Source organism: Marmota monax, unplaced genomic scaffold, assembly GCF_021218885.2.
Source record: "Marmota monax isolate L192 unplaced genomic scaffold, Marmota_monax_Labrador192_F-V1.1 WCK01_AAM20220418_F8-fsc00001, whole genome shotgun sequence".
NCBI lineage: Eukaryota > Metazoa > Chordata > Mammalia > Rodentia > Sciuridae > Marmota > Marmota monax.
Genome location: NW_026693777.1, coordinates 35,629,901 through 35,644,093, shown reverse-complemented (window position 1 = coordinate 35,644,093; position 14,193 = coordinate 35,629,901). Strand labels below are relative to the sequence as shown.

General features: G+C 36.4%; 2 protein-coding genes across 2 annotated transcripts; both read left to right on the top strand.

The window, feature by feature from the left end:
* Positions 1-722: 722 nt before the first annotated feature.
* Positions 723-5,059, top strand: LOC124104460 (olfactory receptor 4F3/4F16/4F29-like). The gene is made up of 2 exons (XM_046461422.2): positions 723-1,057; positions 3,104-5,059. The coding sequence occupies exon 2, from the start codon at positions 3,134-3,136 to the stop codon at positions 4,109-4,111; it is 978 nt and encodes a 325-aa protein (XP_046317378.1). The 5' UTR covers positions 723-1,057; positions 3,104-3,133; the 3' UTR covers positions 4,112-5,059.
* Positions 5,060-7,561: 2,502 nt separating this feature from the next.
* On the top strand, positions 7,562-11,299 carry LOC124104723 (vacuolar protein sorting-associated protein 54-like). The gene is given in 4 exon segments (XM_046461815.2): positions 7,562-8,017; positions 8,054-10,496; positions 10,498-10,550; positions 10,553-11,299. Coding segments are annotated over 4 exon segments (2,850 nt in total). The 5' UTR covers positions 7,562-7,881; the 3' UTR covers positions 10,771-11,299.
* Positions 11,300-14,193: the final 2,894 nt, after the last annotated feature.

Sequence of the window (14,193 nt, the reverse complement as noted above, 5' to 3'; positions counted from 1 at the left end):
TTTGTCCTTTTTATTCCCTAGGACTCTGAGGTATAATTCCCAGGAAAATTCAGTCAAGGGAGGATGGATTATTCCCCCAGACTCAGTGCTATCATTTGGTCACCAATAGTTAGTGCTAATTAGAATATTTTTTACTTGAGAGAAACAACATAAGTTTCTTTGTTTTTGAAAAGGCCACAATCTCAGAATGTAAAATTTTCCTCCTCTAAGTTTAGAAAAACGCTCCCACTTCAAGTGCTATCATGTAAAATGTATGTAAACAAAATTCTTTACAGTTGAGCTGACCAGACATGAATCGAACCTGTCTTTGGATACTGGATCTGCCCTCAACTATTGGTCAGTAATTATCTCCCTTTTTAATTTAAGACAAAATTTAATTATTGTTTTGACATATTTGTTCCTACATGTTCTAGACAAAGCATGGAGAAGAGTAATAGGATGAGCAGCTATAGTTTTTGTTAGTGATGTTGGTAGATTTTTTTTTTCTTTCTTTTTTTTTTTTTGGATGGAGAAGACACTAAACTGAGTCCTGAGCGAAGGGTGGAACATTGAACAGAAGCAGCTGTTCCAGGATGACGCAACAGCATGACATTTTCATGTTTTCTGTCCCACATTCCTTTCTACTTCTCTAATTCTGTATTTCCTATTAGTTTTTCATAGTAATTTCTCCAATTATAGTTTCAGTTTCTGTGTATTGCAAACTCTGAATTTCTGTAACTTAGTTTTCAGCACAGCTCAAACTAATTCCTGTTTTTCTCTTTAGGAATTATAACTCTCATGTAATTGAAGCTTTTTATCTTTTCCCCCAATTTTGAGGGTATTGATCTACATTTGAGGAGAATAGGTTCTTTGGTCTGACTCAGGAGAGTTCTGGTTCTCACTGGCTGTCTATGGACTGGAGTGACATTTTCATCTTGAGCAAGAATCATTACTGGTGCTTAGAAACAATTCAGCCATTTTTCTTATTTTTTTTTTAATCTTTTCTATGTAACTCAGGTGAAATGGACAGTGGAATACAGTAAGCTTCAAATTGGCAAGAAAACTTTTCCACAGGGAGGTAAGATCGGGTACAGGAGGTTTCAGAGGTGTTGTGCTAATTTGTTGATGTCCCTTTCTGTGGTGTGCTGGGAAGTCGGGGGACAGCTGGAGAGCTGTGGCAGAAAGCGTAGCACAGATAGGAGCACATTTAACCAAAGGGAAGAATATGGTGAGACTCAAGGGTCCTGGTTTAGCATGAAATGATTTATTTGAAAGTTTCTGGAAGGCATAAATCTGGAGGATAGGAATTAGAGGAGACCAGATCAGTGAGAGAATGACAGAAGAAGTTTGGACAGTAGAGTGGGCTATGAAGATAGAGACTACAGAGTAGGAGTAGATGTATTATGATAAGAGAGGAAGGAGTTCTGGCAATGAAATATTAGATACCCCCAAACTCATTTTACCTTCTATGAAATTCTACCAAGTTCTCTGATAGTAAAAGCTGCTTTATTGAATTCTTGAAAATTATCTTTGAATTGAGGTCATCAGTATTTTTAACAGAGTAGTGTAGTAAAGAATGCCTGAAATCTGGAGTCAACCTGTTTTGGTGTATTTTTCTTTAAGGAGAAATACATGTGCTCAAATAGAAAATTTATGAAACAAAGTGGAAAAAGGAGAAAACCCACGGTATCTTTATAGAAAGATAGCAACTGGTAAAATTTTGACATTTTCTTCGGATGCTTTTAAAATTTACTTCCATTTTTTAACAATTGTAAGAATTGGGTTTGAATTTAACACCTAGCTGTGCAACATTAGGCAATTTATTTAAACTCTTTTGAGTCCTTGTTTTCTTATCTGTAAAACATAGATCCCTGTTTACAGCTATTTTTTTCAACAAAAGAGATGAAAGATTTTTTAGAGGCCATAAGCTTTTAGGAGGAAAGGAAATTAATGTTATAAACTTTGATATGTCTATTTTAAAGGAAATGATCACTAAAAAGGGTAAAAAAAATAAAGATCAGCATTTATGATAAAATAGAACTTGAGGAAATTGTCTTAGTTGCAACTACATGAGAGAATATGAACATTCTCAATTTAGACAAGTTTATAATTCATGGGTCTAATCATGAGCTGAAAAATTCAAGAACCGAATTGTAAAAGCGGGAGATTATTTCTGAAATTCAAATATAAGGCTGGAAGATGAGGTTCACTGGGTATCTCAAAACATGTAGGATGAGAATAATGAAATGGAAAAAATGAAAGAAAATAAAATAAGGGGGAATAAAATAAAATTAGAGTCAGGAGGCACAGTATGTAAAGTCAATAATTTCAGAAGCACAAGAAGGAACTGACTTAATTTGAATGGGAAGGCACAGGGAGCAGAGGGTAGAGAAAAGTATTAGAAAGATTTCATCATAAATGTTGGGGATAAGTAAGAAGGAAATGAAATATATTGGTAAGGAAAGTAGTTACCATTATATTAAAAAAGAATACAGCAATGTGTCATTGGAAAGGGATAGTAACCATAAAAAGAATAAAAAAGTATAGTAGGACTTTGATATTAGCAAGAGGGTAATATAATTAATATGAGTTTTTTTAAAAAAATGAATACAATCTTAAACCAGCAAAATTTTAAGAGGAAAAGATTACCTTTTTTTTTTTTGGTTGATAACATGATTGTAAACCTAGAAAGCCCAAGATATATCAGTAAACAACTTCTGAATATTTTAAGGTGGCTGTGTAAGTAAGTAAAAAGTAAGTAGCTTTTCCATTTTATCACATTTCCTATTCTGTGGCATTTTTTTCCATGTAGAAATTGGGGAGTATAAGTCTCTGTACTTCTGATACACCACTCCTTAAATTCTTAGGTGCTTTTGTTTACATTTCCCCCTTCTGGACTGTACTGTGAAGCTCAAACTAAATCTGAGGTTGTATGATCAAATGATCCCAAAGATTTAGGCACAGAAAAAGTTTCTGGGGCTAGCTCTCTGTGACTCAAGCACAGTATAAACTCTTAATTGTACAATGGCAAGGTGACCTTCATTTTTTGATATCTGGGTCATTACTCCATAGCCAGGACGTCCTTTTCAACTTGAAAACTTTTCCTGCCTCATGTGCTCCTCAGGTAACAGGAACTTCAGGTTCAACCTTGCACATGAAGTTGATGGACGGAGGAAATCACTCAGCGGTGTCTGAATTTGTGTTGCTGGGACTCACCAGTTCTTGGGAGCTTCAGATTCTCCTTTTTGTGTTCTTCACAATATTTTATGTAGCAAGTATGCTGGGAAACCTTCTCATTGTGCTCACCATCATCTCAGACCATCATTTACACTCCCCAATGTACTTCTTGCTGGCAAATCTCTCCTTCATCGATACGGGTGTGTCCAGCATCGCCACTCCAAAGATGATTTATGACCTGTTCAGAAAGCATAAAGCCATCTCCTTGAAAGGGTGCATCACACAGATATTCTTCATTCACACTGTGGGAGGGACAGAGATGGTGCTACTCATTGTCATGGCCTATGACCGATACGTGGCTATCTGCAAGCCCCTCCATTACCTGACCATCATGAGCCTAAGAATGTGCATTTCTCTTCTGACTGTGGCTTGGACCATTGGACTTATCCACTCTGTAGTCCAACTGGCTTTTGTTATAAACTTGCCCTTTTGTGGAAGCAACAAAATGGATAGCTTTTACTGTGATTTTCCTCGGTTTATCAAACTTGCATGTACAGATACATACAGACTGGAGTTTCTGGTCACTGCCAACAGTGGTTTCATCTCCATGGGCACCTTCTTCATCTTGATTGTGTCTTATATCTCCATCCTGGTCACGGTTCGTAAACACTCCTCAGGAGGTTCCTGCAAGGCCCTCTCCACTCTCTCAGCTCACATCACCGTGGTGGTTTTTTTCTTTGGTCCTTGCATCATAGTTTATGTGTGGCCATTCCCTACCTTACCCATAGATAAATTTTTAGCTATCTTTGATGCCATTATTACTCCTTTTATGAATCCTGTCATCTATACATTTAGAAATAAGGAGATGAAAGTGGCAATGAGAAAACTCTTTGTTAAGGCTTTAACGAGTTTTAGGAAAAGTTCTTTCATGCACAGTTCAGGAAATTCAGATTAATATTGACTGTTCTGGGAAATTAATCTCTTTAGTTAAATATTTCACAAGTTTTTTTCATTTTAGTTCAGTTTTCAATATCCAGTATGAAATGCCTCCTCACAGACTCTATTTTGATGTGGTAAGTTTTTCCTAGGGAAATGTTATTCTGAGAATTCTGCAAATATTGAAGAGAGAATTGGGAGGAGCTCAGAGATAAAACATGACCTCGTGTGCATGAGGCCCTGGGTTCCATCCCAGCACCATGAAAAGAGAAAAATATGTCTACACTGGGGAGGAGTGAATTCAGCCTTGGAATATTGAATTTGTTACTGGAGGTTGTGTCTGTTATTGAAGACTTTGGGATGGTCACGGCTGAAATCTCACATACTAGATGCATTTCCACTGATACTAACGTTGGCTTTTCTTCTCTTTGATGCTGACTCTGAAAGACATCTCTCTTTCAATCCACATGTGTAACTATATTTATGCCCTCTGAGCAGAATTCTCAATGTCCACACACGGAGAAGAATAAACTAAATTAAGATAATTGCCTAGATAGCTTTGAGAATTGGAGGCTTTTGTCATCTAAATTTTTTACCCACACTCAGATCAAGTTAATACTAAGGTTTTAGATTTAGTTAAAATTGAAAGATGAAATTTAATGTAAATCGTAGAGATAACTGAGGAAACTTTAATACTATTAATGAATATTAAATCAATTTTTTAGGCCAGAAGATGTAAATTTCCATATCATTCAATGTATATGATAATTATAATTTATCCTGGTTATTTTCTAAACAACAATTTATTTTTATAAGGCAAAAAAACCATATCTGATTATTAAATGATTGTAAATGTCTTGAATATTTTGGAACTAAAAGAAGAGAAACTGATTTATAAATAAAAAAGCAAAAAATTTAATTTATGTGAATAAGGTTTATAACTAAATAAAAAATAAAGTGTAGAAACTTCAAAAGAAAATTTATTGTAAAACTGTATAAATGAAGAGATATAAAGATATAATGAAGACATAATTAAACTTTCCATATGATAAAGTGTATTTTATATATGTGTGTATTTTATATATATGTATGTGTGTGTGTGTGTATATATATATATATATATATATATATATATATATATATATATATAATTTTTTTTTCAGTACTAGGAATTGAACACAGGGCCTGTGAAGGCTAAGAAAGCATTCTACCACTGACCTACATTCTCTTCCATTTAAAAAAAATATTTTTTTTTGAAACATGATCTTGCTAAGTTTCTGAGGCTGGCCATATGTAATTATTAAAAAAATTAATGTTATTTATAAATAGTAAAAATAGTTATTCAGAAACTATCTTTTTGTTCTCCCTGTGTTACCAGATGTGTAGGAGCAGGCATGCATGTGCAGTTACTCAAGTGTGGGTTACACAGCTGTTTGGAATCTGGCCTGCCGTCTGTAAGCTCCAGGAGGACTAGTAGCAATGTTTATAATGACATCTATAGGCTGTTAGTAAAAGATAAGGAGAAGGCTAAAATAGTTGAAGGCTAAAATTAGTGTTTCTGACAAATCTTTATCCAATTTTCTGCACTGATTTGCAATTGAATCTCAGCAAAAAAGATCAGATTCTCTTGAACTTGCAGATAGATTCATAAGCAATTCTCTTTTGTAGTTCTCGCTGTAACATATTAAAAAATTTTATACTACCTGTGGCTATCTCTGAAATATCTTCTCAAGTTATCAGTCCTGACTTTTATCTTGAATTCTAGGCAATGTAATTTTAAAAATTCCATGTATAACTTTGATTAAACTTGTAACTTTCTGATAGAAACCTGGTTCTTCTGCTTTTCTACCCTAGCTTGGTGATACTCTCAGTCTTTTCAAGCTAGAATCCTGGGAGATGCCTAGCTTCTATTCACATCTGGGAGCATCCTATCTATTTTCTTTTTTTGGTCCTGGAGATAAAACCTAGGGCATGGTGTTTGCTAAGCAAGTGCTCCACCATTGAGCTAAGCCTCCGGCTTCTTATCTATCTATGCTTTTAAATATTGCATATTTTTGTTCCTTCCTCTGCCTTTTCAGCATCTTTCCTTAAGCCATGTCTCTCATTCCACACCTCTTAATTGGTTTCTGGGCATTGAGACTCCCACAAGGCCATCAGAGATATTTTCTGTAGTGAAAATCTACAGAAAGTGACTGCTCTCTGTAACCATCTACCTTACAAGACATTATTGGATATTGATATCATACTTTGGTGGAACATATATACTCTTGAACACCAAAATCTAGAATCTTTGACATGATTAGAGACCTTTAAGAACTGATTTTTCTGGTACACCTCATATAGCATGATGTGGCCCCAGATAAATTTAGATCAGTGGATGTGACTTTGGAAGTCGAACACAAAAAACTAGCTTTACTGCTTGTGGTGGGAGGTTGCACGGTTGTGGGGATTGAAATGAGGGGCTTGGTGGTCTAGGAGGGACCTGGGAATGCAGAATACTAGAGAAGAGTTTATGAAAACCATTCCTGTGGCCTGAGCTTGAGTTGACATATAATGTAGTTTGACACCATTGACAGACATCTTGGAGTCAATAGTATTGTCTAAGAGTTTGTAATTTTTTTCCTACAGTTTCCTGGGACTGGAAGGAAGACTTGCTCCCTGGTGGGAAGGGTGGCGGGGAGGGAGGATGCCAAGACCAATAATATTTATCAACACCAAGTCTGAGTTTAAAATTCAAATTTGGTTTAGACATTATTTTTTCATGATTGTTTTTATAGGGGATGTTATAAAAATATTGATTTATTGGTAATAAATCAGAGGGTTTTCCATTATTTCAAAAGTTGTGGTCTAAATGTTTATGTCCAGAGAGATTTTGTATTTTGACTGTTTTTGAGGATTTTTTAAATTGTAGTTTTCTATTATAAAAATATAAGTATTTTTAAAAAATTAGAAAAATTTTGATCATATATGAATAATATTTTTTTACCAAGGAACAGAGGTAATGGTGCAAAGTATGTCTCAACTTAATAAAGAATAATTTCAGGAATATGATTCTCTTCTCAAGTAGAATTATGATACAGTAAATAGTGGTATTAACAGTTAAAACAGTTTCTTGAAGAAAGTGAAATACTTTTGATTGTAGTGGATTTAGATTTTGCTTTTCTGTTATGAACACTACCATATTTATCTAATGACTTAAAAAATTGTTGATTATATTAAATCACAAAATAATGGTTATGTGAAGATTTTTGATGTTTTAAAAAGAAATGCAGGTGGGCTGGGGGCTGCGGCGGCCTCGCGGCAGCCTCCGGCACGGTCTCCCCGGACCCTGCAGGGCCGGGCCGGCGGGGTGAGGAGAAGCAGTGGAGCAGGGAGCAGAAGCGCCAGGGGCAGTGGTCGCTGCGCGGCGGCGGCGCGGCGGCGGCGGCTCCCCTGGAGGCCGCGGATGTGGGAGAGGCGGTGGCAGCAGCGGCGGAGGCGGCGCTGCGGACCCGGGGGAAACTGCTGGCTGACAGGACACCCGGGAGAGACGTGAGGGAGCCGCCGCTGCCGCCTCTTACCCCCGAGCGGAGCTGGGCTCGAGAGGGCGACCCTGTGCTCCCCTGGCCCGCGGGCCAGCCGGCGCGAGGCAGAGGCGGGAAGCCGGTCTCGGCCCGGCCAGGCTCCGGGCGGCGGAGGCCGCGGAGCAGCAGCCTCGGCGCGACGTGGAGGGCTGGAGGCGGCGGCGATGCACTAGGCCTCTCTCTGGGGCGGCTGCCCGGGACCGCAGTAGAGTGGTGATTTTATGCAATGGCTTCAAGCCACAGTTCTTCACCAGTGCCTCAAGGAAGCAGCAGTGATGTTTTCTTTAAAAAAGAGGTAGATCCAACAAAACACATTCGACCTGTGCAGTCACTGCGAGATGTATGTCCCAAGGAACCCACAGGTGATTCAAATAGTTTATGTGTTACCCCATTTCTAGTTACAGATCAAAATAGATGGACTATATATCATTCCAAAGTAAATCTCCCGGCAGCACTAAATGATCCTAGATTAGCAAAAAGAGAATCTGATTTCTTCACAAAAACATGGGGATTGGACTTTGTGGACACCGAAGTCATACCTTCATTCTACCTCCCACAGATCAGCAAGGAACATTTTACAGTATATCAACAGGAAATCTCTCAGAGAGAGAAGATACATGAGAGATGCAAGAATATTTGTCCTCCTAAAGATACCTTTGACAGGACTCTTTTACATACTCATGATAAATCCAGGACAGATCTGGAGCAAGTACCTAAGATTTTTATGAAACCAGATTTTGCCTTGGACTATTCCTTAACTTTTAATTCAGTTTTACCATGGTCTCATTTTAATACTGCTGGTGGAAAAGGAAATCGTGATGCAGCTTCCTCAAAGTTGCTTCAAGAAAAGCTGAGCCATTATCTGGACATTGTGGAAGTAAACATTGCTCAACAGATCTCTCTACGTTCAGAAGCATTTTTTCATGCAATGACCTCTCAACATGAATTGCAGGACTACCTCAAGAAAACTTCCCAAGCTGTAAAAATGCTTCGAGATAAAATTGCACAGATTGATAAAGTAATGTGTGAAGGATCACTACACATTTTAAGACTGGCACTTACCAGAAATAATTGTGTTAAAATATACAATAAACTGAAGTTAATGGCCACTGTACACCAAACTCAGCCTACAGTGCAGGTGTTATTATCTACTTCTGAATTTGTTGGAGCATTGGACTTAATAGCAACAACACAGGAGGTTCTACAGCAGGAACTTCAGGGCATTCACAGTTTTCGGCATTTGGGATCACAGCTTTGTGAATTAGAAAAACTGATAGATAAAATGATGATTGCAGAATTTTCTACTTACTCTCATAGTGATTTAAATAGACCACTAGAAGATGACTGTCAAGTTTTAGAAGAGGAAAGACTAGTATCTCTTGTATTTGGACTTTTAAAACAAAGAAAACTTAATTTTTTAGAAATGTATGGTGAAGAAATGATTATTACAGCAAAGAATATCATTAAACAGTGTGTGATTAATAAGGTTTCACAAATAGAAGAAATAGACACAGATGTTGTTATGAAGCTTGCAGATCAGATGAGAATGTTGAATTTTCCCCAGTGGTTTGACCTGTTAAAGGATATTTTTTCTAAGTTTAAAATTTTCCTACAGAGAGTTAAGGCAACATTGAATATCATTCATAATGTTGTTCTCTCAGTTCTTGACAAAAACCAAAGGACTCGAGAATTGGAGGAAATTTCACAGCAGAAAAATGCTGCAAAAGTTAATTCGCTGGATACAGAAGTGGCTTATTTAATCCCTGAAGGCATGTTTATAAGTGATGCATTCAGTGAGGGTGAATTAGCACCTATAGTAGTTGACACTACCTCGCAAAGAAATGCATCTCCAAATAGTGAGCCCTGCAGCAGTGATTCAGTATCTGAACCAGAATGTACTACTGATTCTTCGTCTAGCAAAGAGCAGACATCATCATCTGCTACTCCAGGAGGTGTGGATATTATGGTCAGTGAAGACATGAAATTAACTGACTTAGAGCTGGGGAAGCTGGCAAATAATATCCAAGAGTTATTGAATAGTGCCTCAGATATATGTCATGATCGAGCCGTCAAATTTCTCATGTCAAGAGCAAAGGATGGTTTTCTTGAGAAGTTAAATTCCACGGAATTCATTACACTTTCTAGATTAATGGAAACATTCATTTTAGAGACAGAACAGATCTGTGGAAGAAAAAGCATGTCATTACTTGGAGCACTTCAAAGCCAAGCTAATAAATTTGTAAATAGATTTCATGAAGAGAGAAAAACCAAGCTCAGTCTCCTCTTAGACAATGAGCGCTGGAAGCAAGCTGATGTTCCTGCAGAATTTCAGGATCTTGTTGATTCTATATCAGATGGAAAGATTGCTTTACCTGAAAAAAAATCAGGGGAAGAAAGAAAACCAGCTGAAGTTCTCATTGTTGAGGGACAACAGTATGCTGTTGTTGGAACTGTATTGCTGTTAATAAGAATTATCCTTGAATATTGCCAGTGTGTGGATAACATCCCATCTGTTACTACTGACATGCTTACTCGTCTGTCAGATTTGTTGAAGTACTTCAATTCAAGAAGTTGCCAGTTAGTTCTTGGAGCTGGTGCATTGCAAGTTGTTGGACTAAAAACAATAACTACAAAAAATTTGGCTCTTTCTTCACGATGTTTGCAGTTAATTGTGCACTACATTCCTGTGATCCGGGCTCATTTTGAAGCTCGACTACCACCTAAGCAATATAACATGCTTAGGCATTTTGATCATATCACTAAGGATTACCATGACCACATTGCTGAAATATCAGCTAAACTTGTAGCGATAATGGATAGCTTATTTGACGAGCTGTTATCGAAGGAATATTTGTAAGCAAATGGCCAAAATGCATGAAGCTATATTTGATCTTCTTCAGAAGAACAAACACAGATGTTATTTTTAAGAATTAATGCAAGTTATAAACTTCACTTGAAAAAGCAGTTATCTCACTTAAATGTGATAAATGATGGAGGACCTCAAAATGGGTTGGTCACAGCAGATGTAGCTTTTTACACTGGAAATCTTCAAGCCTTAAAAGGTCTTAAAGATTTGGACCTAAATATGGCAGAGATCTGGGAACAGAAGAGGTGACAACTCACTGGAAAACTGGGTAGTTCATCTAACCATGGGACATGTATGTTTCTGAAGAATATCTGAATGCCTGTGTTTCGAGAACCTGGAACCCAAAGTGAACTGAGGTGGGGGAAAGGGAAAAGGAAAGTATCAGTGTTGGGAAACTGGATTCAGTGGGATCTACAAGGAATGCCATTTTTGTGCATTCTTAAGTGAGGAGTAACTGATCAGGTGTCTATAACATTTTTCATTCTCTCTGGAAACAGACTCAGGTTTCTTTGGACCAAATCCAAAAGAACACATAGCTGTAACACAGCTGTAGTTGACTAGAATGCTCTGTATACTTTATATTAAAAAATGCTTTGCATTTCTTCCAGTGCAATGAAATTCATACGGTGTCCCACCTTATTTAATGATGGTACAATTTAAAATATTAAAATCTTAGTCAACCTCTGTAGAAAGTTTTCTCTATGAAAGTAAAGCTGTTTGAAAAATTATTTTTTTACAGATCTTTCTATAAAAAATAAACATCTTTTGATTGCTTGGATTTAGGAATTCAGTTTTTGTTTTAGTGACCAATGTCAAGTTTCAGGCTTTGTGTTACATATTTAATCTTTCTACTACCACTGTTATGTCAGCTGGGTAAAGCCTTCTCAAAAGTCCAAATACATGAAAGAATAATAATAAGATATTGGCATTTATGCAACTACTAGTTTAAATACTTTTCAGAAGTGGTATACAGAAGGCTACAGTTTAATAGCTGTATTTTTATAAAAGTATCTATGAAGGGTTTGGGTTTTTTCCCCCTAACAGGTAAGACTATGTATTCATGTAATATGCCTACTTATGAGTTCTCATTTTAACATTTAGGTAACATATGAAGTATGGTCCCCTTGGAGTCTTGTTTTTAAGTTACTTTCAATGTGTATATGAACAAAGACCACGGAGAAATAGAAATTTTAAAATATGGGCTGCTGTTTGGGGGCCAGAAATACAAGGTATTAAAGACTTTTATGATACCTACCTTCAAAATTAAAAATTAGAATCAGCAGCACTCTACAAGTGAAAGTGCCTGTGCCTCACCTCACACTAAGACTCTTGCCTAACCCTGTCAGAGTGCCTAATCTTGTGATTATGTACAATGAAATAGTCTTATTTTGTGCTTTACAGTTTTTTCAAAAGGAAAGCTTGTTTTCTTTCCTTTATCATTACGAAGGTATGTCATTGATTCTTACGCTGTCTAAAATAAAGGTGTAAAAAATTAAAAAAAAAAATAAAAAGAAATGCAGTTTATGAAAATTACAATGTAAATTAATAGTATTAAAATATTAAAAATTATTTTCTACTGCAAAAGAAATAAAATGAGTCTGAGAGTTTATTTTCTAAAAAATTCAATGTTATTAAAAATAACTATCACATTAGAGTGAAAAATTGGAAAGCATGCTTAGAAAATTTATGAATGATGTGAAAGTGAAAAATATAGGATGGCAGAACAATGCTATAAAAGCATTCTGACAGATGCATCAAATTTAAGAATTATGTTTTTGAGCAGGAAAAGGAAATACATGAAATTCTATATTTACATGTAAAAAACAAAATTGCAGAAGTACAGGATAGTATAAATAAAATTTTCCAGAAGTTTATTTGAAAAAATATACATGGGAAGCTAGCCAATCCCTAAAAAACAAATACCAAATGTCTTCTTTGATATAATGAGAGCAACTAAGAACAAAGTAGGGAGGAAGAGCAGGAAGAAAAGATTAACATTAAACAGATATATGAGGTGGGAGGGAAAGGGAGAGAAAAGGGAAATTGCATGGTAATGGAGGGAGATCCTTATTGTTATACAAAATTACATATAAGAGGTTGTGAGGGGAATGGGAAAATAAACAAGGAGAGAAATGAATTACAGTAGATGGGGTAGAGAGAGAAGATGGGAGGGGAGGGGAGGGGAGATAGTAGAGGATAGGAAAGGTAGCAGAATACAACAGTTACTAATAGGGCATTATGTAAAAATGTAGATGTGTAACCGACGTGATTCTGCAATCTGTATTTGGGGTAAAATTGGGAGTTCAAAACCCACCTGAATCAAATGTATGAAATATGATATGTCAAGAGCTTTGTAATGTTTTGAACAACCAATAAAAAAAATATACATGGCTTTTGTATTAGTGACAATCCATTATATAGCTATGTTATCATACCTCCTAGGATATTGAGTAGCATTTTATTCATTATCTTCATTAATACAAATATACAGTTCAGACAATGGAAGATAAAATCCCATTGATTTGAGAACTGGACAGACTAAAGACATAGAATTGTGTTAAAGGATGGGCATCATTTGTTATTAGACATACATTTAAAAAACTTTAAAAATGTAAGGGCTCAGCCTGGTGTGGTGGTGCATGCCTGTAATCCTAGCAGCTCAGGAGGCTGAGACAGGAGGATTTGTGCGTTCCAAGTCAGCCTCAGCAAAAAGCGAGCTGCTAAACAACTCAGTGAGACCCTGTCTCTAAATAAAATACAAAAAATAGGGCTGAGGATGTGGCTCAGTGGCTGAGTGCTCCTGATTTCAATCCCTGGTACCCCCCATCCCCAAATGTAAGTGCTTATCATATATAATTGTTATATAAATATATTATAAGTAATACATATTATGAAGTTATATATATATATATATATATATATATATATATATATATATATATATAAAACATCATTGCTAAAATTTCCAAACTACACAGTCTTCTAAAGCTCATTGTTTATCTTATAAAGCTCATTGTTTATCATGCATAAATATATGTTATAAAGTGGAATCATAACAATACAGGTTGGCATTCTGATCTTTAAATGTATCATGTTATTAAGTATTTAGCTACATATTATTTTTAATGATTATATAGTAACTTATTTGTAAGGGTTTCTTACTTTGAAACCAGATTTCCTTTGGTGGATATATATTTAGTCACCAACTTACAGGAAGCATGGTATAATACATTATCAGGCACTTTTTAGATTCCTCCTCCTCCTCCTCCCTCCTCCCTCTTCCCTCTTCCTTCATCCCTCCTCCTCCTCCTCCTTTTCCTCCTCCTCCTTCTTCTTCTTTTCTTCGAACTAGGAGTTGAACCCAGTGGCGCTTAACCACTAAGCCACCTTCCCAGCCCTTTTTTATACTTTATTTAGAAACAGGGCTTCACCTTAGCATTTCGTTTATGCTGAGGCTGGCTTTGAACTCACCATCCTCCTGCCTCAGCCTCCTAAGTTGCTGGGATTACAGGTGTGAGCCACCACACCTGGCCTAGATTATTTCTTAGTAAAATTTCTGATAATGCAATTTCTGGGCAAAAAGTACCTATATTTTGAAGGCTGTTTTTTTAATGTTGCCAATTGTTTTCGCAAATTAGAATAATTTGTTTTAAAGATCTTTAGACATAGCGT

Coding starts and splice junctions, on each gene's coding strand:
- LOC124104460 (XM_046461422.2), top strand. CDS start 3,134: ATGAAGTTGATGGACGGAGGAAATCACTCAGCGGTGTCTGAATTTGTG.